Source organism: Elgaria multicarinata, chromosome 3 (genome assembly GCF_023053635.1).
Source record: "Elgaria multicarinata webbii isolate HBS135686 ecotype San Diego chromosome 3, rElgMul1.1.pri, whole genome shotgun sequence".
NCBI lineage: Eukaryota > Metazoa > Chordata > Lepidosauria > Squamata > Anguidae > Elgaria > Elgaria multicarinata.
Genome location: NC_086173.1, coordinates 144192100 through 144217805, shown reverse-complemented (window position 1 = coordinate 144217805; position 25706 = coordinate 144192100). Strand labels below are relative to the sequence as shown.

General features: G+C 41.5%; 1 protein-coding gene across 2 annotated transcripts in view; it reads left to right on the top strand.

Moving 5' to 3' along the window:
* SETD5 (SET domain containing 5) overlaps positions 1-25706 on the top strand; it is a 67747-nt gene that overhangs the window by 2037 nt on the left and 40004 nt on the right. For both annotated transcript variants that reach the window (XM_063122120.1, XM_063122119.1), the window contains exon 2: positions 23832-24006. In XM_063122120.1, coding sequence (XP_062978190.1) covers positions 23936-24006 — 71 coding nt within the window. In that variant the 5' untranslated portion in view covers positions 23832-23935. The remainder of the gene's footprint in view (positions 1-23831; positions 24007-25706) is intronic.

Genomic DNA, 25706 nt, shown 5'->3' with positions numbered 1-25706 from the left:
TGAGCTTTCTGTGGAGACTTGGAATATGGGTTACAGGCAAGACAAAGACATTCTACTTCCTTAATGGCGTACAGGACTCTCCCTTTTCACCTATGAAGGTGACATCAGACACTTTCCCCCCTTACAGCTGGCCCAGGAAGTCGGTTTTGCTAGCTGCAGCACAGAGGTGACTGAGGGTGTTGCTTTGCCTTAGATCCTGTGGGTGAGCGTTCAAGGCGGTGACAAGCAGCTAATGTTGGCTCTGGAGCTCTGGTTGCTACGTGAGAAGCTTCAGTAGTGTTGGCTGCTGTCTCCAGGGAAGGACAGCAGCACAACCTCCATTAGTGCTGCACTTAGGAGATGGCTGGTTCACACACTAAGAAAGGACTCTTCTTTCTGGGGCATGAAAGCCTTGAACCAGAAGGATGTGAATTTAGCCCAGCTAGTTAAAACTGCAGTCTGTTCTTTTTCTCCACCCCCACCCCCTTCACTCTTTGGGCATGCATTAGGATGTAGCCTGAAAATCCAGAGATGTGACGTTTGTCTTGTATGCAGCCTTTGCAAATCCAATACACTGAGAATTGATCAAATGTTTCTGAAGTGGGAGAGATGTAACCTCGGATTTGTGACTGCAGTCTCTGTCTGACTTCAGCCTCTCTTCCAGTAAATCAGAGAGCCAGATGCTTTCCTTATTGTTTGTAGGTCTCTTTCCTCCCCTTCCATTGCCTGGGCCCCACTTGCCTTATTGACAGGAATTTCTGCTTTGTGCAATGGGTGTGTACAGCAGACACCAGTCTCCTAGCGCTGAGAGGATTTTCCAGTCATGGACTATAGTGCAGTCAAAATATGGCACATTTTGCTATTACAAGTGGCAGCAGAGTACATTTTAAGGAATTGCCCCTTCTAGCTAGATACCTTGGCAGAGTGTACATTGAATTGAGTAGGGCAGGTTTATACCAAATACACACTCCCTCATTCTATAAATACAGTACAGTGGTAATCTTTCTAATGCTTATAAATGACTGTCCCCTGCCCAAATCTTGTAGGGCTTTTCTACTCATAGTTCTTGAAACCTGATAGTTACCCTAGTCTAAGCCTGTAGTTAAACTCTGTAATGCAGACTTTCCTAAGGAGGTACCATGAGTTTCTAGGGGAGGTCCGAGCCATTCTTGACACACTCTTATGTGCTTGATGTTAGGAGGCAGAGTGCTGAGGTACCTTCTTCTGTTTGAAAAAGCACTAGCAGTTTCTTGATGTCCATCACTGATAATATTGGGGTAGAGTGAAGGAATTGGTGCTTTTTGTGCAGGCACCTTTAGGCATGTTTTCAAATTCATGTGCACCTCACCTCCCCCCAAACCACCCTTTGGTCTACCTTTCCTCAGCTGGAATGCTGCTGCTTGCCCAATCTGTTAGCTAAGCTGCAATCCTACGCAGTTTCCTGGGAGTAAGCCCTATGGAACACAGTGAGTCTTATTTCTGGGTGGATAAACAGGATTGCACTGTTGATCTTGTGGAAGGTTCATAAGAGTGGATTTGACAACCCCTAAAGTAAATGTCGTTATACCCCCATGAAAACGTTTGATAAATATTCCAGAAGAACCTGACATCTACCTACATTAAGGGTGGTGGTGGTTTACACTGATAATTGACACTTTTAATTGGTTTCCCTAATATGGCACTAGTGCAACAACAATCTGCAGGATTCCAGATAAAAATGCTCTTTTTACCTCTGCAGTACTGTTCACAGAAACATTGGAGTGGATTTTAACTAGTTTTAGCAGTTTTCTCTTTGGCTATGAGGAAAGGCATTTGTATTGCTTTACTAGACATTGTATTGGAGTAGCTGGATACAAATGTACCTTACGCTGTATTTTGAAGGAACATTTTTTGTGTATCTGAACTTAGAAATACGGATTGTAAGACTGGAAAGTAGTTGCAATTCCTAAGCTCCAAAATTACATTTTTAGAAACCAGCATCAAAGCAGCCCTAGCAACCAGACACCTGGGTTTTTCCAGTTCTTATGATTGCACAGTACAGGAAGCCTGGATAATGTTGCTTGATATATCTGCATTTTGGATTTTAAGGGTACTAGTAAGTTTTAAGAAAATGACTACTGTTTTCTTTTACCAAGGTTGGTTTGGCTTAGTGCCATATATATATATATATATCTTTATAATGTTTTTCTGTTAAATTTAGCTAGAACTGGTATAGGCCCTCCAGCGTGACACTATGCAGTGCCATGTATTTTGGCACTCGTGTTTTATTTCTGAATACCACTGAAATGGAGTGAATAGCTTCACATTCTATTCAAGGTGTTAACAGAATTAATTGTAGCATAACTTAATATTTAGTTCTGCCATCACAGCTAGCATCTTGATTTTAGCACACTTAAAATATCTAATAATGTTCAATGATTACTGTAAATGAGAGGTGTCAAAAGCAAGGGCCTGGCCTTTAGGCATCTTCAACTTGGCCTGCAACACCTATTCTGCATTCCACAGAACAGGTCAGCTAGAATGCCTTATAATCAGTCTGCTCCCCCCTCCCCCATGCCCCATTCCCTCTAAATTAGAAGGCAGGTTTCAAAAAATATGGCTGATGTATGAATGGATGTAATGGTGACTGTTCAGTTCAGGTGGATTGGGGGTGGGATTATGGATGTGGTTACTGAGTGTCTGCTAGATACCGAATTTAGGGCTTCAGCCCTCTTGAGTTTGCTGCCCCTGTAGTACACATGTTTTGAGTACCCCATGGTTTTTGAAGCCAAATTGAAATACCTGCATCATAATGCAATGATCCTCACAATGTTGTGGGGAGTTGGCTGATCTTTATACATATGTATCTAGAAAACATAAGAATGGTAGAAATCAACGTTGAACAAATGACTTTCAATAGAATGATAATAACAATGAGCTTCTCTTCAAATATAGAAGAATGAGGAACTGAATTAAATTGATAAAGACTGAGTAGCTTCTAAATTCTCAGTTTGAATAATGGCTAACAGAAATGATAAGGAACTGGCTTTGAAGTATTTTTGTTCTGATACTGTTGCCTTTAGCACCATAGGGTCTAAAAGACCATTGAAAATAAATGCACAGGGTTTGGGAAATAGAAAAGTTAGTTCTGCTTCACTGCCCTGGCACATTTTATTCGTGTTAGAGACAATTCTGGAACAATTTTCTCTGATATCCAGTTGAAGGCAGTGGGATTATACTAGTGTAAAAGAGGTGCTTGAATGAATTCCTTAGGCTGCAGTTCTGGAATTCATTTATTTTTGGAGTATCTCTGTTGACCACCATGGCAGTTCTGGAGACTTGCTTATAGCCTCATGTCTGTACATTTAATTTAAATAATATGCTAGGGAAACACCATGTTTATACAAATTAAAAATATAATTCAGGATATTGTAAAGGAAAATCTCTGGTATCTATTAAAGACTTTGGCTAAATGTGAATGTTCCCAGTGTTGCCCCCAAACCATTAATAAAGGAGGACTGCACTTTCTTTTTTTCACCCCATATCATTTATTTGGCATAAATAACTGGCAACACCTTTGGTAACCCAGGTTCACACAAAAGATGGATGAGTGTAGTGGAAATATAAAAACTTATACTGCCTAACTTTGTATCTTTTTAAAAAGTCGGATACATCTTAACATCTTTAAATTAAAAACCCAACCTCAAATACTTGATATTTGTTGACAACTATGACTTAGTAAATGCATTAGGAGAGAACAGAATTGGTGTTCTGCAGTGGTGAGGAAGCAAGGGTGTCCTCAGAGAAAAAATGTATATCCTTCTGCTTTAGTGCTTGTTCATAAGAACCTTAATAGAGCAGGACTTCCTCTGTCTGTTCCCAAGATATTTCAATCTCCCAAAGGAATAACAATCTTTTATTCTGTGTTCTGTAGCAGTTGCTTCTACCATATGGATAGAATATGGTTAGTGAGCGCTTACAAGACATCACGGTGAGGAAAATTTGGAAATAACTTAATGCCGCTTCACTAAATCTGATCTTCTTTATCTGCAGAGGCTGGAGAGTTGATTCTTGTACATAGAAGTGGATCAAAAGCAGAAGGACTTATTTGTGCTCAACTGCACATGATCACACCTTTTAAGGTTTTCTAAGCCTATTAATAGATGAATAAGCTTCAGGTTATAGAAATAAAGTGAAAGCTTGACACTATTCTGCTGTGAAGGATTCCCTTCTCTTTCCCCATTGACAACATTTAGCAGTAATTTTTGTCCTACTAGACTCCCCCTAGGGTAGGACTTGTGTAAGTTGCTAGGAATCTTAGCATATGCTTTTAGAGTATGCTCAAACAGTTCCTAATACTCAAATGAACTTGTTTAAGATTAAAAGGGATTGTCTTCCTTTTGCAAGTATTGCATAATTGTACTGGAGGGGTTTTGTGCATTGAGGCTATAGCTCCAGAAATGAAATTTTCAGAAGAGCATAGCTTTCTGCTCTACCATTTCTTACTGTGAAAGCTTTTTAAAAATTAGAAACTTTATAGCTTAAATGAGCCAAGATCTGAGAAAGTTAATCTAACTTTTTTTAAAACTATGGATTGAAAGAAAGAAACTAACCAAAGCACTGAAAACTTACTAGCTGAATATGATTGCAAGGAATTGTACAAGAATGACACTTCATTTAAGCTGTAACTGCTGTTTGATGCAAACAAGTTTACTCCTGTTAGTCCTTCAGGGCTCATGAACCTCAAGGTGTGTGAGCTAGATTCTGTTGCATCCTGTGTCTTGACAAAATTGTCAGCAAAACTCAGGCTAGAATAGGGCTGTTTCCAGGCATAGATCACACACTCACTTTGGCATGAACAATCCTCCCTGCCATGCTGATCAACCCTGAGATGCAGGTCAAAAGAATATGTGAAATTGGATAATGGGTTCATGATTTATGGGATCAATATTATTCACTCATTTATATTCTAGTTGACCTAATTTGATAACATTTAGGAAACCATATTTTATTAGATTTGTACCTATGCTGTGGTGGTAGGATAGGCCATGAGACTATACAGAAAGCAAGTAATCCTTAAAAAAAATTCCAGACACCATTAAGACCCCCTCCATTGTCAAAGTTTTACTCTTACAAAGTAGATTTTGGATTATGATGATTTACATTTGTATACTGCCCCATAGCCGAAGTGCTCTGGGTGGTTTACATAAGGTTAAAACTTAAAAACAATATACAAAATTTAAAACTACAAAAACATAACATACACGGAAACATACATTTAAATAAACAGCTTTAAAAACAAATCTAGGATCAGTAAAGCTCATCACATATTGCTAAATGCCTGGGAAAAGAGAAATGTTTTAACCTGGTGCCGAAAAGATATCAATGTTGGTGCCAGGTGGGCCTCGTTGAGGTCATTCCATAATTGGGGGCCACTACAGAAAAGTCCCTCTCCCTTGTTGCCATCCTCTGAGCTTCCCTTGGAGTAGGCATCCGGAGAAGGGCCTTGGATGTTGAACGTAGTGTATGTGTATTATATCTTTGTTTATTATTTGTAAGTTAAATGGAAGGTCATCAGCCCCAATGGTCAGGAATGCTGGGAGTTGTTGTCCAAAACAGCTGGAGGGCTTCAGGTTGGGGAAGGCTTCCCTAGAAGTTTAAATATATTTCTTGAATGACCCCTATGTACACTGCCAGGTTTTAGGTTGCCCCTCCAACCCTGTGGTATAATTAATAATTCTCATGCTAAAATTGGAATATAAAGTAGGGGAAAAGTGATACTGAAGGTTACTTGAGGACCTGTGACTGATACAGGATTTGGACCAAAGTGTGTAGATCTGAAGTCATAAACTGGACTGCACTACTTATACAATTGTTGGCATTTAATACATTCTATAGAATGAACTCAAACTGATTGCTTCCATGCTTAATTTTACAGTTCATTTGTTCATTTTTTAAAATATTGAATGGAGCAAAGTGGAAGATTATAGGAACCCACCAGTAGGCAGAATGTGTCTTAAAAGAATTTGTGACTCCTAGGGCACTTTCACACTTTTGCCATTTATATGTTGCAATCCAGGTCAGGGTTACACAGGTTACAACCTGAAGACAAACATTTATATATGTTGAAAACCTGTAAATTGGGTTCCCATAAGAATTGCCATCTTCATGCTTCTGATACTTTCATGACAGTTGCATTACAGCAACAGTTATGATTGTTAGAAGACTATCAGGGACTGGGCAGCAATGATGGGTCTCAGTCCCTGACACTGAACTTCGCATCTTAGGCTCTTAGTATTGTGATTTGTATTGGTTTAGTGAACTGGTTTTAGCTGATGCCTGGACACTTGTCTGGACACTTACTTTTGTCTTAAGGACAGCTTATTTCAGATTAGCCTAAATCTGTTCCTAATTGACTTACGTTACGACTGAAATAGGTTTGATAAAACATAAATAAGCCTTCACGCAAAGGTTCATATTAGTTGAGCTACATTAGTTGATAGTCAACAGTTTTTAAACCAAAATAGCTATGAAACTGCAACATTTCAGCACCCAAAACTTATTTAAAGGTGAGGTCTTCCTGTTAAACTTTTAGTAAACCTGGGTGAATGTTGAACTTTGTCCTCTTTGACTCTCTGGGTGAACAAGACTTCTTTGTTTCTGTAAAACGCAAATTATATTTTCCCTTCCTTCACTTACTTAATAGTCTCTCCTTATCCACTTTGGCTGGGCTCAGTCTTTCTCTTGCTATATGTGTGCAAAACCATTAAAGTAAAATTAAAATATGATTTGGAATCTGTTCACTGCAAAAAAAAATACAACACTAAAGTGAATATTACGAAAAGAATTTAATTATGTGGTGTACTGTTTCAGTTGCTTACTAACAAATTCTGTAGATCAGTCATACAATGGCTGATTTGTCTGTACATAAATGCATGGAGGAAACAACACTTTACAAAAGTGGGGAGAGCTTGAGGTTCCAACAGTGATTGCTCTATAGTAAGAGATTTTAAAAAGAAAATGAAATATTTCTAATGCTGGATCAATTTTAGCAAAGTCCAATCAAATAGGTAGTTGCACTGGAAACCTGTCAGAGGCAGATCTGTTGCAGCTTGTTTGCAGTGCATTTCTGGCTAGTGTACACTACAAATCCCAACATGCTGCACTCCACCTTAAAGCTTTTTGCATGCTGGGACTTGTAGGCTTCACTGTTCCCAAGTAAAACTAACAACTTGATTAATAGCACTGTACCGCAATCAAGCCATTTCTAGGCTTTAGTTGTAACCTGTAAAATCTTAAACGTGCTCTCTTTCAAAAGCTAGTGTGAGACATAACTTGTCTTTTGAGCAGTATCTGTTATAGCAAAGAAGGTTATCCTGTGGTGCCTTAAAGACCAACTAATTTGGTCCAACAAAGGCTTTTGTGCACAAGGGTCTATTTCGCTATCAACGTTTGGATTGTGGAGCTGTAGGATGGGGACATCTATCTATACACAAACATTCCCGGGAAGGGAAAACCAATTTTACAAACAAATTTATATTTTACAGTACATCACTTTTATTTGTAGTTAAAACTGATAATATGTCTATGCTGGGTGCAAGCTGTATAACTCTCTGTGCCCAGGTCTTATTTTAAAAAGTTAGAAATTTACAATGTGAGCACAACTGCCACTATCTAATGTCTTAAAGTAGGTTTTCTGGTTGTTGCACAGCAGTGTATGTTGGTATTAAGGTGTCATGTTGACCTGGCCTAGGGAGTTTTATTACTTACATCCAGTATAGACAGCCTTGTCAGTATGAATCTCTGAGCTACGTCTGTTATCCATTTGCTTTTAGGAATTGCATTTAAAAGTGCTGCATATGCTTGCTTCATTTATATCTCTTGGGTCTGTTTCCTTTCAACCCCATAAATGCTGAAATCTTTGTCAAAAAAACATCATGATATTTTCGTGAGGATTTTGAAAGTGCATGTGGATTGATATGGTTATAATTAGTGAACCAAATAGCTACGCTTTTTGCTTACTATATTGATGATGTCACAGACCCTTAGAACAGAGCAGATAATTATTAGCACAAAGCTATTGGAATGTCTGTTACATATTGTCCTGGAGGTCAACATTGAGGCCCTCTTTGGCTCTCCCAACCTTGCATAAAACCTTGCTCCTGGTAAAAATTGTGCTCTGAATCCTTCAGTTTTCTGCAGTGGCTATACTGAACTGGGATGCTTGCCTTCTGTGCAGGCTAAAAACTTCAGTTATTGAAAGTTCAGAAATTCTCTTGAGTATTGTGGCTAGATGAGGAAATAGTTAATAAGGCCGTGCCTGAGAAGGTGGGGAAACAGATTAAGAAGTGCTGGTTTGGGAGCCTTAGGAAAATATTTATTGCCTTTTCTACAAGCTGCAGTTGTGTTGCAGCAGCTGAACTCTGTCTGGCAGTGTTGCAGTTCTCTTTCTCTCTAGGAAGAAAGCACTAATTCTCACCAGCAAAATGTCTCCCTTTAGAATGCAGCAAAGACCTGTTATGATAAAATATGCATCTAACGAAGTTGACTGGGTCCACAAAAGCTTATGCTATAATTAATTTGTTAGCCTATAAGGTGCTTCAAGACTCTTTGCTGGGTTTTTTTTACCTAAGCTTGTAGAAGTTAGCTTTTCTTCTTAGGAAGTGAGTTCAGCCTTTTGCTTTCATCATTACCTAATTAATCATATGACATCACTCACAAGATCTGGGTTCCTAATCCTACTAGCTGTTGGTCAGCTGGGCTAGTAACATGGATAAGAGAGTCTGTTGCTAGTGCAATGTAGAAAGTGATGCTGAATACTCTGAATTATTCTACCTCCTTCCTAAAGCTTTAAAGCAAGACAGGGAAACAGCTAAATCAGCATTAAAATGCTCAAAGATAATGTTTTATGTAGGGATTTGGGTGTATGTGTTGTAGGACATGCAAGTGAATGCATTGTGTTCGAGATGTCAGGTGCAGAAGAAGTTGGCAGAAAGGGAGCAGTTACTAATGTGATGGCTGTAGTTTCCTAATACCAAATATAGTTAAGAATGAATGCAAATTCAAAAACCGTTTTTTCTGGCTTAGCTTTTCTTCAGTTTGTTTGTTCACAATTGAGCTGTTTCATTTGCAATTTAGAAAGAACAGAGCTAATTAAAAATACTTGGGAGAGTGCCTTCCTTAAACCACATATGGGAATACATAGATGTAAGAAATTGCTTTTCAGAAAGTAAGGCAATGCATGGGATAAATCTTCCCATACTCCAGAATTAATCATTGGTGAAGTATAAGTATTTGGACAAGATCCTCACTAACTGAAAGCTAAAGAATGTAAATCTACCCTTTTCTGAATGGAGTCTACAGAGAAGGTGCATCACTACTCCAATTCTTCATTATGATATTTATGGTCATCATGGGTTGGTCATTTTTAAAATAGTAAGTCATTACAAGGATTAACACCAAGAATAAAGTTTAGCATGCAGAACAAGAACTTCAGTCTGTCAAGTCCATGACCTGTGAAGTCAGTTGTAAAGTGAATGCTCTAGTTTGCTGGAGGAGTTTCATGATGTTGCTGTGGCTCTCCAAGATAGGATAAGCATGGGGGCTGAAGTCAAATGCAATTCAACATTTAGATTCTGGATGTCTGAAATTCCTGATCTTCAATGTTTAATAAGGCACATATCCCTCTTAAAGGTGTAAAGAACAGGGACTGTCAGAAATATATGTCTGTGCACTTTAAAATACGAGCTTTAAATTCTTCCTCTCTAATAATATTAGGACCGAGGGTCCTCCTGTAAAGCTGAATGATGGGACATTCAGGACAGACAAAAGGAAGTCCTTCACGCGGTGCATACTTAAACTATGGCATTTGCTTTCTCAAGATGTGGCGATGGCCACAAACTTAGATGATTTTAAAAGGAGATTAGAAAAATTAATGGAGGATAATTCCATCAATGGCTGAAAGTCATAATGGTTATATGCTACCTCCAGGATCTGAGGAAGCATGTCTCTGAATACCAGTCACTGGTAAACAACAGTGGGAAAGGGCTATTGCCCTTGCATCCTTCTTATGGGCTTCCATAGGTGACTGATCAGGGAGCACATGACTCTTGTTACAACAGTTTCACTGGTTATTACTGTTTCGGGGCACAATTCAAAGTGGTGCTTATGACCTTAAAAACCCCATGTAGCTTGCAACCAGGCTACATGAAAGGCCACGTTCTCCCATACAGTTATGTCAGGGTTAGAAGGGGGAGGCCCTTCTCTCAGCACGGCCAACATCAGAAACAGGTTTGGTGGGGATGTGGAGAGCGTTTTCTCAGTGACCACTCCAAGGCTCTGGAAGTCTGTGTCAAGGGGGCTAGGTTGCTCCCCCCACCACTCTTGTCCATTCAACAGCAGGCAGGCCTTTGGCATATGAGCTAGTCTGTTGCTGAAGTGGGCGGGAGGGTTAATTGATTGGTGCTATTTATTTGGAGAGGAGAGGGGTCTAGATCAGTGGTAGAACACATGCTTTGCATGCAGAAGCCTTCTAGTTTAATTCCTGGCATCTCTGGATAGGGCTAGGAAAGAATCCTGGAGATCTGGTGCCTGTTAATGTCAACAGTACTGGGCTTGATGGAGGAAACAGCCCTATGAAGAGAGGGTGAAGCAGCTGGGCATGTTTAGCCTGGAGAAGAGAAGACTGAGGGGAGACATGATAGCACTCTTCAAATACTTAAAAGGTTGTCACACAGAGGAGGGCCAGGATCTCTTCTCGATCCTCCCAGAGTGCAGGACACAGAATAACGGGCTGAAGTTACAGGAAGCCAGATTCCGGCTGGACATCAGGAAAAACTTCCTGACTGTTAGAGCAGTATGACAATGGAACCAGTTACCCAGGGAGGTTGTGGGCTCTCCCACACTAGAGGCCTTCAAGAGGCAGCTGGACAACCATCTGTCAGGGATGCTTTAGGGTGGATTCCTGCATTGAGCAGGGGTTGGACTCAATGGCCTTGTAGGCCCCTTCCAACTCTGCTGTTCTATGATTCTGTGATATAGCTAGCTGGGTTATATAGGCCTTTGGTCTGATCAAGCAAGATTGCTTTTACATTATGTTAAGGTAAATTCTCTACGTGGATCACTGTTGTGATGAGAGGCTGCAATAGTCATGTCAAGAATTGTCCTTTAAGCAGTTTCTGTATGTGCACTTAATCTGCACTGCAGGTTAGTCTGTAGGTGTTCGCATTTTAGAGAGTACTGAGACGGAGAGGTGGTAAATTACCAAAGTTTCCCTTTAAAATGATGCCTTTGGGTCCCCTTATGCTGTACCTGCCTTCCTTCCTGTTTACATGAATCGAGCTTGGTGCTTCATGTGTGCAGCACAATCCTATGCAGTTTACTCAGAAGTAAATCCCACAATCTTCAGTGAAGCTTAATCCCTAACAAGTTAGATTCTAGCCTCAATCTTGTGAATTCTTGGCATTTAAAGTCCTTTTTGTGATTCCTTCAGGGTATCATCTTGGATGAGAGCGTTGCTGAGAGGAGCAGGAAGCTTTGCACCTTTTGAACGGGTATTCTAATGTGTACATCTAGATAGGAACCCATCATTTTATGTGCTCCAAATTGCATTTTCAAGTTTAAAAGATATTTGAAAAATAGTTCCAGAATTGCCTCAGCCACTGGCAGCTGTACTGGTTGAGAATGTTGATTTGTCATGGTCACTATACAATAGGTGTTTGCAACAGTTGCACTAAACAGTGAACAACTTTCACAGCTTTAGTTGTACTTAGAATGTGTTCTGGCTTTTTTATTTATTTATTTATTTAAGGATTTTTATGCCGCCATTCAGCCAAAAAAGGCTCTCATGGCGGCTTACAAAAGTATTTCTTGACAGTCCCTGCCCACAGGCTTACAATCTAAAAGACATGACACAAAAGGAAAGGGGATTGGGAGGGAGGAGGGGGGGAAAGGAAAGCAAATTCAGGCACTACAATCTTAGTTGGAAAGTTCAGCAGTTACAGTTGACAGCAGGAGGGAGGGGGCTCTCAGCTGGAGCTGGACCTGGACCCAGGCACGGTGGAGAGGTGAAGGGCAGAGCTCTATGAACCCTTCAAATATGGTTTGACCAAAGTGGAGGGTGCATCCATTGACCACATAGTCTCCAACTCCCTGAAACGCTGACATCTATACACAGCCTAAGAGGCTGGTAATGTGAGAGAGGGGATGTAAGTTGGCTAAGGTCGACTCTAAGCCAGGCCACAAAAGTGGCACCATAGCAAGCTCATCTGTAGTCAGCGGGTCACTTAGTTGTAGAACATACACTGTGTTTTCAAGGGCACTTACACGTCTTCCTCCTTTGATGTCCATCTCTGCTTTGGCTAGTAAAGTTTTTGTTTTCATTAAGCCTCTTGTTTTTGAATGCAGTAAATGGCCAGGACGTCAGTGCTTTCAAAGCCTTGGGAAAATTCAGTAGTTTGCACAGCTCTGTTTAAGGGGAGCTGTGTCTGGAGACATAACTTTTGGGCAGGTCTCAGCTTGTTACTACTTTACATTAAACCAGTTTAAGGACTCATCCTTCTGTTTTTCCCACACGTGGCATGCACCACTCCCTGGAGTTTTAGAATTTGGCTTACCTGTGCATGGATGGTCAAACAGATCCTGTAGCTTATGGGTGAAAATCCTGGGGTCCAGTTAAGCAGGGTTTGGAACACATCACATTAGTGTTACTTAGTATTCAAGTATAAACTAAGCAACTTAAAATGGTGCCCATTTAGGTTTAAATTGCTCCCAGAAACTATTACATTCATTTCCAAGGAAGGGAGGGTGCAGCACCGCGTTGTCTGTGAGGAACATAAATGACTGCATGTATTTGCAATAAGCACAGTTTAGCAGCCAAGTAGCATGGCAACATTAATTCCAAATTTGCCTGTAGTGAATGTGGCTGACCATTCACAGCCCATTTGTGCCATTGCCTTGTGTTTTCCACATTGATGGTATAAAGAGGACTCCTTAAGAGGCCTACATTGAACTCAGCTTCATTCAAGATGGTTTTATAAATGCATATTTAGAAGGATCTGGAGTAAAATGCATATCTGGCACCTTAATTATCTGTCAGAAATTTATGGAACAGTCCTCCAGCTGTTGCTTTTTTGTTGTCCAGTCTGTATATCCTGAAACATACCAACATCATCCAGTTTAAATTCCATTTTGAAGACTTCAAAAAAGCATGTGAGACCCAGGGAGGGAGAAAGGTAGAGGGGTGTGTTTAGTTAGACTTTTCTTTCTCTCCTAGAGTTTCCACCCCTCCCCCCATATCAATTTGTCAACAGTCTGCAAAACATACAGGGTCAGTTTGAAGTATCATTTACTGCTAACTTTTAAGAGGAGGGATTGTTAAAAATCAGGTTTATAATGGAAGCAGGGGCTGAACTTTAAGTATGGAGTAGCTGCCACTGCTCCATAATTGCTGCACTGTGTCGTGTTGCCATGGTTCCCAGTGCCTGTGTCTCTGCATGGTTTCTGAGAGTGGGGCCAAAGCAGCCAGTCACAGCAGAGCTGCTGTGTACGTGTCTGGAGAGTTTAGACTTGTACTGGCAAGGAAGTGATTAAAGAGGGCCTGTGGTTAGGGTGTTGGGACAGGAGTTGGGTATTTCCCACCTCAAACTGCATATGTTTCTGTTCCTTCCCCTCTTTCTCCAACAAACTGAGGTGGGGAACATTATAAGACAGAGTAAATTTTACTTCTTCCCTCTCTGTCGTCCCTCAGTCACAGGATGATGACATGAAATGTGGGATTCCTTCCTCTACCAAATGGTGGGGTGGGGTAGCTGTGGGGAAGGGAGGCTGCTGCCTTTGGATTGGCTCAGGCATGTTTTCATCAGAGATCCTTGGCTGACTTGCCATCTGCATAGGCTGTGAATACTTCTCTCTGGCGCAGACCTTGTTCCTCGGGATTGCATCATCTCTGGGAGAGCAGCCAGGTCCGGAGCATTAGTACAAAGACTTTGTGAAGCAGATGCGGCCTGTTCTGTCTCTGAAGCATTCCTCCTCCTTCCTGTTCATCCTTCCCACAGGATTCCAGAAAGAGAGCTTGCTCTGAGAGCCTCTCAGTAGGTCAGCTGCCCTTTGGACTCTGAATCCCAGCTGCTTCCTGTACACCTGGCTGATGCAATGTCTGCCTTTGAAATCCCTGCTGGAATTCACTCTGGAACTGTTTTGTTTGCCTTTTCTGGGAGTGGCCAAGCAAGCAGAGTGTGCCTGTCACATGGTGTCCTTGAATATAAGAAAAGTACAGCCAGACTTGCAGATACAGAGATTTCTCCTTTCCAATTTAGCAATCAGTTCCTGGCAAAAAATAAATAAATAAAAATTCTGGGGCCTCCCTTCTGTTGGTAGCAGACATATAGTATGTGCACACTACAATTGCTGGCATTTGTAACCAGTAATTTGTTGTGGCCTCTGTGAATTGTCCTGGGAATTTTTGTGGTGTTGAAATGAACTTGAATTCCAGTCCAGCTGCTTTACTACATCTTTTTGCTATGACCCAGTGGATTGTACGATATTTCTCTCAAACATTTTCTATATACAGTGGGAGTAATATTTTACTGATAGGGTTTTGTAGGGATTCACATTTGTTTAAATATTTTGAAAAGCAAAGAACTGCAATAACTTTTCCCAGTACAGTATTTTATTTTCAGCTTGTTATGTTTCTTTTCCTATTTGGATTTCAATAGTATATGGAGAAGCAGATTATTAGGAGTACTTTGCTTGGCTTGCTGTTTTGGTCCCTTTTAACAGTGAACCTCAAAAGACTTGAGTGTTACTGCTTATTAATCTATCTACTGAGTTATTACTTCATGAGTTACCATGAAAAACATTTCATGAAAACACAGATGGACAAAGCTCAGTGCATGGACCTTGTTTGTGAGGGTTCTAGTTTTCCTTACTGTTATGTCCCCAATTAAATCTCTGATCCCAAGGCTGTCAGACAGATGCATTGAAACCTGCTGCCAGTAAGAGTTAACTACTAGGCTAGATGGTCCATTAGTCACATTTGTTATGAAAGTGCTTTATACTGGTCCCTGACTTGTGTTTTTGTTGGAGAGGTGAGGGCTTTTGCAATTTAGAGAATCCTAATCTCATTTTTGTAAATGTAGAGTTTGCTCTTGTGGCTACAAAAGTATGCAGATGCTGTTTTATTAGGAATGAGGAAGCAAAGCAGCAGAAATTGATTTACCTATCAGAATTCTCAGATGTCGACAATTTTAAAGGGATAGTTTGTTGGTTTTACATTTCAAGACAGCCGATTACAGTGCTGAGGATCCTGTAGGATAAATGCAGTACATTTGGCAATGTGCAACTAAAATATGCAAATCAGCTGCAGTCCTCTAGCTTGTAATCTATTTCCAGCCCAGCCTTCAATGCTGAAGTTGTTCACCCACCTTTTATATGCTTCATCTGAACTTCTAATTCATTCAGCTTATTGTATACTTATTGGTCAGCTCCTCCAGATTGTAGCCAGCTTGAATCCTTTCTTCCTATTTTAATTATTTATGCTTGTTGCCTTAAAGAAGGCTGGATTGTGTTTTTATAAGATTTTTCTTTGTGAAGCATAGGGCACAGGATGCAAGGCCAGAGTTTCGAGATAAAGGTTTTTATCTATGGCAGACTTCACAATATCACTGTCTGGTGTGTCCCTCATTTCAAGCACCATAACTACAAAGCATTTTTAAAATTTGAATGGCTTATCATATATTTTTTCTGTATATAAGCCAAGTTGCATATATCAGCATGTATGTTTTGTACCAGTGCCAACATTTGACCTGTTACCTGTGTCTAAAAGCCAGTCTAGGTGTAAGCATTACACGGAAAAGCCACTTGGGGAGTCTTTTCTTCATTACAAAAGACTTGTGTCCTCATGCATCAAGTGCACGCCTGTGAGTAAGAAACTGGATATGAGAAGCAGCATAAGACTAGCTTAATGATTGGAGGTAAAAGAATTTAGTAGTGTCAAAGGTACCAGAAATAATGTAGCATTAGATATGGGGCTGTTCTCTGCATCTCCTTCCTGCTATTGAGTGCTTGTCAGATGTACTGTTCCGTATGTTCACATGCTGTAAGTGAATACAAGGGCCTCTTATGTGACATAATGCCTGTCTTCGTGCTGTTCCAAAACCACCCCAGCTGCTTTGTTGCTATAGTTGATATCAAGCTAAGATCTAATGTGCCTTGTGCTGGCCTCCGCCTCAGCTGTTTTCCCTCTGAGTGTGGTCTGGGAAAATGAATCCAGAAGTGTTGGCTGCATTTTCTTGTTTGGTGTTTGTGTGTGTGTGTAAAATTGCTGGATCCCTCTGATTTCATTCTCATTAATTCTACTTCAGTATCAGCTGCATATGTATTTTCCTTCTGTTTGGGTCATTGACCCAATACTAGTTCTTCTGATCTCCACTATTTTCCTCTTTGTCAATTTCAGTGCAATTTTGTGTGCCTTCAGCCAGTTTCTAGGGCCATCAGAACCTCATTTTCAGAGCTAGCTGGATGAAGAATCATACACTTTAAAAACTCTGTGGCTGCTGCTTTTCCTGTTGATTTTGCAGAGCTATCAAAACTGCAAGAGCATTTTGCAAGATATGCCGTTTAGGAAGGACAATGCATATGATTAGTAATACTTCCACCTATCTTTTATAGTCATTACCCCAGTACTGTAAGTGATCATGGTTGATAATTGAGTTTGGCAGTGGGAGAGTCAGGTTCAAATCCCTGTTTAGCCATGGCACTAGTTGGTGACTTAGGCTCAGAGCGGACTTGCTCAAATTTACTTCATAGGGTAAAAATGTAAGAGGATATTGACCAGGATGATCAGGGGTATGGAAACAAAGCGCTATGAAGAGAGATTGAAACAACTGGGCATGTTTAGCCTGGAGAAGAGAAGATTGAGGGGAAACATGATAGCACTCTTCAATTATACCCGGTCACTACGTTCAACATCTAAGGTCCTCTTCCGGGTGCCTACTCCGAGAGAGGCTCGGAGTGTGGCAACAAGGGATAGGGCCTTTTCGGTGGTGGCCCCCAGACTGTGGAATGATCTCCCAGATGAGGCTCGCCTGGCACCAACGCTGCTATCTTTCCGGCGCCAGGTTAAGACTTTCCTCTTTGCCCGGGCATATGGCGGCACATCCTAATTACCCACATGTTTAGTTTTTAATCGGTTTTTAATGCTTTATGTGTGTATGTTCTGTGTTTTAGAGTTTTAAATTTTGTATACTTGTTTTTACCTCAATTTTAGAATTTCTGTAAACTGCCCAGAGAGCCCTGGCTATGGGAGCGGCATATAAGTGTAATAAATAAATAAATCCTTGAAAGGTTGTCACACAGAGGAGGGCCAGGATCTCTTCTCGATCCTCCCAGAGTGCAGGACACGGAATAACGGGCTCAAGTTACAAGAAGCCAGCTGGACATCAGGAAAAACTTCCTGACTGTTAGAGCAGTACGACAGTGGAACCAGTTACCTAGGGAGGTTGTGGGCTCTCCCACACTAGAGGCCTTCAAGAGGCTGTCAGGTATACTTTAGGGTGGATTCCTGCATTGAGCAGGGGGTTGGACTCGATGACCTTCTAGGCCCCTTCCAACTCTGCTATTTTATGATTCTATTCTATGACATTGAGCTCTTGGGGCAAAATGGGAAAGGGTTTGATTTTTTAATTTCAGTAATTTGCCAAAATGGATTAAACCTATAAATGAATGTGCCTTCAAAATATAATTTAAAATTTAGTTTAAAAGAAGGTAGTCTTTGTGAACCGCCCAGAGAGCTTTGGCTATTGGGCAGTATAAAAATGTAATAAATAAATAAATTGGTACTAATGGAGATTTTGTCTGGAGGTGACTCTTTTTGAGTTCATTAAACTTCAGTACAGTTGTAGGACTTGAAAAATCCCACATGTCTGAAAAATGTTTAGTCAGAGCTGGAGAAATGAATTCATGGATTGAAGTGTTGGATCCAATCTTGTCTCCCAAAGTTGGATACCCAGTTCACTAGGTGCATGGGAAGAAGCCTTGAAGGGAAAGATAACATGAAGGAACATTCAGTTGGGATTCTAGACCTGCATTCTGAAGTGGAGCCAAGATATTTCTGGCTCTTAAGTTCAAAATGATTTGAAATACATTTTTGTTATGCTAGTATATATGAAGTGTGTGTATTTGTCTCTACATGGTAAATATTCTCTAACGTGAACATTTGATGTGAGTAGACTGGGTGGGGCTCAATATCTTAATTTTAGTAAATTCCAACTAAGTATCTGTGCTGTTTGGGACTGTCCTGGGGAGCACTGCATTCTCAAATTCTAAATAATTGAAAATACGTGTCTTCAAGAATATTGACAATTTGACTGAGCAAATCATTTGTTCTGTTAAAAATTCAGAGGAGTTTATCTTATATTGAACCCTGCAGTTCTTAGTGTTTAGCCAGTGTGGTTAGGTAATCCAGTGAAGATGTGTTAAAATAGTAGCATTGATGTAGTTCTTCAGACTTAAAGATCTTTATCCCTGTTAACATGTTGAGAAATTTGAAGTCATAAAGACCCTACAATGTCGATTTTTCTTTGGACTATAGGAGAAGGCTTCCTGCTTTGAGAGTCATCAAGTAATATAGGGGATTGTGCATGAATCCAGTCCTTCTGGTAGGAGCAGTGGTCTTCCTTAGTTTTCTTCAGTGTTTATTCAGGGATGGTGAACCTGTGGCCCTTGTTAGCATGGTCAGTCGTGATAGGAGTTACAGTCCAGCAGCATCTGGAGGGCCACAGCCTCCTAACTTAAACTTAAGACCAAATTTCATGAATAAACCAAGGGTGTTACAGTATATTTTACTGTTTTGTTTAAGCTGAAATTAATGAACCTGCATGCTTAAATACTGGCATTTGTCTGTTTAATTGTTTTTCCCCTGTCACTTGATCTGGTTTGTTGTATAACTGAGAATTTCAGCTATAAATTGCTAGCTGGATGTTCTGAAACATTTTCATTATTTAGACTGCATTCAGCTTGTGTTGGTACAAAACAAGGCTTCTACTTTCCCTAGGTTTCCTTACAGAAAGTAGAATTGGTGAAACTATCTTTTCTGGCCAACTTGGCCCCTGAATAATCCCACTTTAAGGGTTTGCTCCACCCAGTTTTTCCTTGACGTCTTGTCAGCGAAATACCTGTAGGACTAAATTTTTGGAGTTGAAGGTCAGGTTGGATGGCAGTAAAACTTCACACAGAACCAAGGAAGGAGGAGGAACTATGTAGGATTGACAAGAAGCAAGGAGAGCTTTTGCGAAGCTAAATGGGAAAGGGGGTCAGGAAGTAGAGGAAATAAGAATAGTTGAAGAAAGGGACATAGTGGACTGGACAGCAAGAACATCAAGGAAACTATGGATGGCAGAAGCCTGAGGGGGAAAGAAACTAAGGATGAAGACCTGGGTTGGGATACTTTCATAAGGCATAAAGATGAGCTGGATGCTGATGACCTGAAAGGCGTGGCCGAATAAAGAAAATTGGAATCTGAAGCCAGATATACAGGGTCTCAACACTATGCTTTCTTATTTTCAGAATATGATAGAAGGATGACCAGCAGATCACTGTTGGTCACATTGTACCATAAAGTCAGACTCATTGAACTCCAAGCCATTCTTTTGTTCCAATTTCCATATTGCCTTTGAAGGACACCAGAGCCATTGCTACTGTAATGAAATATTTCCCTTTTTCCAAGTTTGCATTTAAGGTCACTAGTTTTATTCTTGACTGCTGAAATTGAATGCTATGTGCCTCTTCCTAGGTGACAAGTTGATATTGGCTGGCAGACATCTTAGGTTTGTAATTATTTTCAAATAATATGAGTTTTTATTGGTAAGCTGACTTAAGTTTGATTTTATCATAGAAGGGAAGGGTATAAATACCTAAATAAAATGTCTACATTTCATGTATTGTCTTCGAGCACATAGTTAAAGCTGCAGATAATTTGGGGGAATGTTTGTTGTTCGGAACGATATTCACTGCATAGGGACTAGATAAGATTTCTGGTTCATGATTTACAGTGTTGTCTGTACAGCACGTGGGTGAATAACTTACTAACTAAAGTCTGATATGTGAATGCACCCTCAGTTGGCTTCTGCTGTTTTCTTAGTTCATCCAATACATCAGGTATCAGAATGCATTTTCCTTGACCAGAAATCTTGAGTGGACTCGGTTCTGTTCTTCCTGCCATGAAAGAAAGTTAGTAATTGCTTTGTGGTGAGATCTGTGTTTTGAGGATGACAATACAAGTGCTACACATGGATTTCTCAAGGTTTCCCTCAATTTGAATCTCACTGTGAGATAATTTTACCCCATCATTACATGACTCTTGAAGTCCTCTGAATCTACCCTACGCCAGGTCCAATAAGGCAGAGAGATCAGTACAGGAGACCTTATATAAGCTGATGAAAACTTACTTTTTCCAAATCATTTTGTTACTTGGGGGAGAGGTCTATCTTGATTCCTACTCAGCTCTCCCTTTTTTGATTGGCAGTGCAGTTTTCGAAGGACAGATGCCCTTTTCGGTCTTTAAAAGAAAGATGGAGGTTATCACCATTGTTGGGCATTAAACATTTCCAAGAATGTTTGGTGCTTTGTATTTGATGCATTATGTAGGCCAGAGAGAATTCTAATGACTGGGCATCCTTCTGTTGCCCTGTCTGGGGCTCAAACTAAGCTGGAAACCCTGCCCCCTTCTTTTTGAGAATTCAGAGACACAGCTCGTGAGATTCAGCAGAAAAGGATTAAGCCCCCACAGAGCAGCCCTTTTGGTTTGAACCCAGCCTAGTCCAGGGGAGGGGGCACCCAGCCTCATTGTCTTATTGTTTTTATAGACAAAACGTTCCAGCCGGCTCTTCGTCTTGCTCCCAAAGTCTCAGCCGCATCAGTCAGATGGGAGTGGGGAATACAAGGAGATGGTTGAAACAAAGATCACACTATTCTGTTGCTCTTGTATCTTGAATGTTGAGGTAGATTCAGATTTGATAGTGGCAGACTTGCTTTACAGATGGCATATTTGCTTTCTTAGTCTATTTGGTCAACTACCATATAACACCACTTGGGAAAATAGTTACGCGCCCCTCCCTGCCTGGAGCTGTATCTCCAGATCTAGCCGTCAAATCGTCTCAATTTCCTGTACAATGGCAGCCTGGCTGTACCCCTGCCCACACTATTTGAAACTTGATTTTGCTGCAGGGGTGAGGCTTTCTGCTGAATGTGAGCAAGGCGACATCACCCAGCCTAACATTGGCTGCTTCAAATAAGAGCTCTGCAGAATTCTACCTGCAAGGCACAGAAAACGCCACTGCTATTCGTTTATTGAGTACTCTTTGCTCCTTTCACCTTTGTCCTTTCTGTCATTCCTATTTTGTGAGCTCTCGGTTCATGGGTCACATTACCTTGGTGTTCGATTCAGTGTCTAGTACACTGTTGGTGTACCAATGTTAAGTAGTAGGAGTAGTGCTGGGGATGAAAGTTACCTAGTTCTGGTATCTTACTCCTATCTCTTTCCATTACTGAAGTGTGTTCTACAAGATACTGTCCATAATTAAATAGATTTCTTTTCTCCTTCGCCCCTCCCCATTTCCTTCCTAATTCCCTTTGAATCAAGCTTGGGGCTGTTGGGCTAAAACAGCAGGCCTTTCACTGTGTGGACAGCCCTCGGAAGGAACTGGAAGGGTGCTAACCATTCTCTGTGGTAGCATTTCTAAGCTGCCATTCAATCAAGGCAAACCCATATTTGGACTGTTTTGCAAACTTGAAAGGAATCCTTAGGATTGCCATGCCCTTGCCTATGAATATATAAAGCACAATTTTTCTCAGAGTGCTAGTGCAGCTCACATTCACAGCTGAACACAGTAGTGAGAATTTCAGTAGAGAATGGGAGCCTTCAAAGAGAATCTGCAGTTGTATATTTTCATATACATATATACACACACACACACACACACACACACACATATATATATATATATATATATATATATATATACACACACACACACACACCTCTAACATCCCTGTTAACTTCCTCATTTCCAGAAATGTTCAGTGCATGAAATGCTGCCTCTGAGCATGAGTGTGCCTTTTATGGCTGCAGACAGCTCTCTTGACCGTGCAGGAACATCCTGAAGAGAATTCCCAGCCCCTCCCAGCAGGATGATGTGATCCCCCTTTCTCCGCCCTCTTTCAGAGCAGAACAAGTAACAGCCTTTTCTAGGCTGACCTATCAGAGAAGCGATGTGATCTCTGACGTGTCTTGCTTGCTGAGAGATGGGAGTTGAAGTTGCAGCCCTTTGCCGTTTATTCTAAGCTGTGCTAGTAATTACTACAGACTTCTGAAGGCTTGTTTCTTACACAAAGAGTTGTACTGGTGGCATGGCTCACCTGAAGAACTGGAAGAAAATTCAAGGGTCTAGCCAGAATGAAAGGGCAACATCTGTTTGCTCTCCCTTTCCCCACAGTTACGGCACAAATCTCACCCTTGCATATGGGTAATTTGTGGAGGTAGGGACGTTCTTGAAAGGCTATTGAGGTGGGCAGCAGCTGTTCCAAATTCTATGCAGTTGGAGCGGATTGTTAATTAGTAGTATGTTCAGCTCGGGAAAAGAACCATTGGTTCGGCAAAACAGTTTGTGGAGCCAGCATGGCTTAACCGGTGAGAGTTCCCCATCTGCTTTAATCCACAAGCTCCTGCTGCCCCCTCACAGCTTGGGGGCAAGCCCCTCCCACAAGTCTTCAGTCGCAAAGCTGTTCCAATAGGACAGAGTCTCCTTGCCCATCCTTGGATGCACCTGCAAGGCACAAACAGGATAGCCCTCCTTTAGCAGAAGGCCTCTAAGTTCTGTAGAGGCGGGCATGAGCAGCATTGAATTCAAGCCACACCATCGACAGCATATTTACTTCATGCCCCCTTTTTACCTGTGCTTCTGTTTCTCAGTTGGCCTCTGTGTCCATGCTTCTCACTTGACATTCTGTACTTAGCTGTAGATACCAGTAAACAGTGTCAGATTTGAATGGTGCACGTGTGTTTAAGGCACTGCTTTTCTTAGCAAAATGTATGGAAGTGGGGGTCCACTCCTTCCCTGATCACTGCTCTTGAATTTTTTCAAGTATAGCAGTGGTTTAAACGTTTATTTTGTATTCGGAACTAGCATGAGACACATGCATGTTGCATTCTGGTACCAGAGTACAAAACGTTCATGGCGGTGCCACCTTTGTTTTCTCTTACTGGTCCCTTCAATTTGCTCTCACCACTCTCATATACTCTTTTTTTGTTCCTCGTTCCCCTTGTCCCAAGTGAGTGTGTAGAATTTGGAAAATGAATTGCAGTCTTCTGTATAGCAGTGAAGCTCAGTGACTGACTATGGCCAACACGATTGTCAAAGGATAATTCTTATATAAAATGCTGTATATTAAATACCTTCTGTGCTGTTTCTTATGTCTTCTCTCATTGGCTGCTCTGGGATTGTCTGCCTCCCCCCTCTGCTCCCCCCCCAAATTCCATACTTGGTCTCCCCTACTTCTTTCCTCACCCCCCAGCAGTTCTGAGCTCTTGCCTCCCCTAATGGTATTTCTGCCCACTTAACTGTCTCTTGCAAGACAGTCCTGCAGACCTCTTACCTGTGCTCACCAGTCTCTTCTGTGACACAAGAAAATCTCTGCATGTGAGCCGGGTGGCCATATTTGAGAGAAGATTATGTAGAAGTAACACACAGGCAAGAGACAACATGCATTATGTGAAGTTACTCATTCCCTTCTTGAGCTCTCATGGTTTGCAGGTGAACAGTATATCTGTGGCAATAATAAATAAAAAAGGCAATGCATTGTTTCTTTCCCCTTGGCAGGTTTCCCCATGTCCGTGACGTGTTGGCCGAGGCTTTGCGGCTGCTCCCCGCCCTTGGAGCTGCCAGTCGCTACCCTTTGGACTCCGTGATCCCTGACAAACGTCATGAGCATTGCAATCCCTCTGGGAGTCACCACACCAGATACATCTTATTCAGATATGGCTGCTGGATCTGAGTAAGTGCTGCCTGGCTTGTTAGTGTGTGGAGGGCATGGACTCAGACCTCGGTCTTCAGACCTCAGCTATCCTGGTGAGCCTGGGGTAGAAGAGAGTAGCTAGCTTTGCAGCAGATGAGCCAGAATTCTGTGAGGCTGTATCTGGTACTTGTTAGATCAAGATGCAACACCAAAGAGAAGCTTTGCCCCTTTCCCCTAAACTGCATCCAAGAAGAAGCACTTTGACTAGAATACTGCTTTCCCAAAGATCTTTAATTCACATCTGTTGTGTAATACCTTGGTTGATAGGTGTCTCACAAGATATGAGCCCTGACAGTACTCTTCTTTTCCTCTCCTGTAGCCTAAGTTGCATGGTGCTGCTGATACAGATGGCTGTGTGATGTGGGTAAGGAGGATCTTTCAGGCATCGGGCCTCTTGCCTATCTCAAACTGTTATGTGGATTTTTACCCCTTTAGTATAGCTCTCTTTTCCTGAGGTAGCTTGCGAGAAACTTCCTGTGATAGAGACATTATGACCCATAGCACAACACCCCAAATGGACTGTCCACAGAGAGGAAGATTCCCAGAGCTGAATTGCTCATTGAGCTTAGTCAGGCATAGAAGGAGGACCATGCCTTCCTGGTGTTCTGTGTTTCTGCTCTGGTCTTGAGCAGCTTTCCCAAGAATGAAGTACTTGTGACGTAGAGGGCCAGATGCACTGTTTGAGTCACCTGCTTTACAGTCTATACTCAAGAGGAACTAATCCCTGTGTGTATCTGGCCTCTCTTTGCTGGGCTTTTATGAAGCTCTGCCATACATAAGCCATTCCTTTTCCTTGCATCTTTTTCTTATCTGGATACATGGTGTAGAAACAGCCTTCCCCAACTTGGTGCCCTCCAGATTTTGTGGACTACATTTCTCAGGATTCCTGACCATTGGCTGTGCTGACTAGGGCTGCAGGGAGTTGAAGTCCAAAGCATCTGGAGGGCTGCAGGTTGGATCAGGTTGGTGTAGTATAGTGCTTCTGGTTTTATTTCATTCATTGCACACACCTGCTAGGTTTCATTGAGACACAAGCACCTGCCCAGCCAACGCTGCTTCCATCCTATGCAGCTGGAGTTTGCCTGGCAAAGAAGCTTCCTGCAAAGCCAATGTCCTTTACCCTGTTTCCTGTCTAATGTCAGATCTGTCCTGGATATACATCTCTCTTCGCAGCTTATTCCAGTCAGATCTTGTGGTTTTGATAAGAGTCTTTACACTGTGTTTCATTTCACTTGGCTGTGTTTTTATCCCGGGCTGCCCAGGAACCTTCAGGGCCACATTCTATGATATTGTCAGGTTGCACTGGCCTTGCAGTTTGTCATCTGGCATAGAGAGGCCTGAGAAGGCTGTTGGCTGCTGTGCCTCCTGTCCTTGCCCTCCTTGGGAGCGTGGAGGTAGGAGCAGCTGAGGCTACCAATGATACCTATGAGGATATTGGGTTGTAGCAGTAGACGTAACATTTCTGTAGGTAAACGGTCCACCACTCAGTGTTTGCCTTGCTATCATGATCCACCCACTTTTCACAGCCAAACAAACGCCACAGTTTAGAGAAGGGTTTCTGCTTGAGTTATATGATTTCCCCAGTGCATTGGAGAGTTGGGGAGCTGCTTTTGCCAAAAGTACTGCAGGAAAGTACAGATAGTTTCAAGACAAAACTTTTATAAGTACAGCAAGGTGTT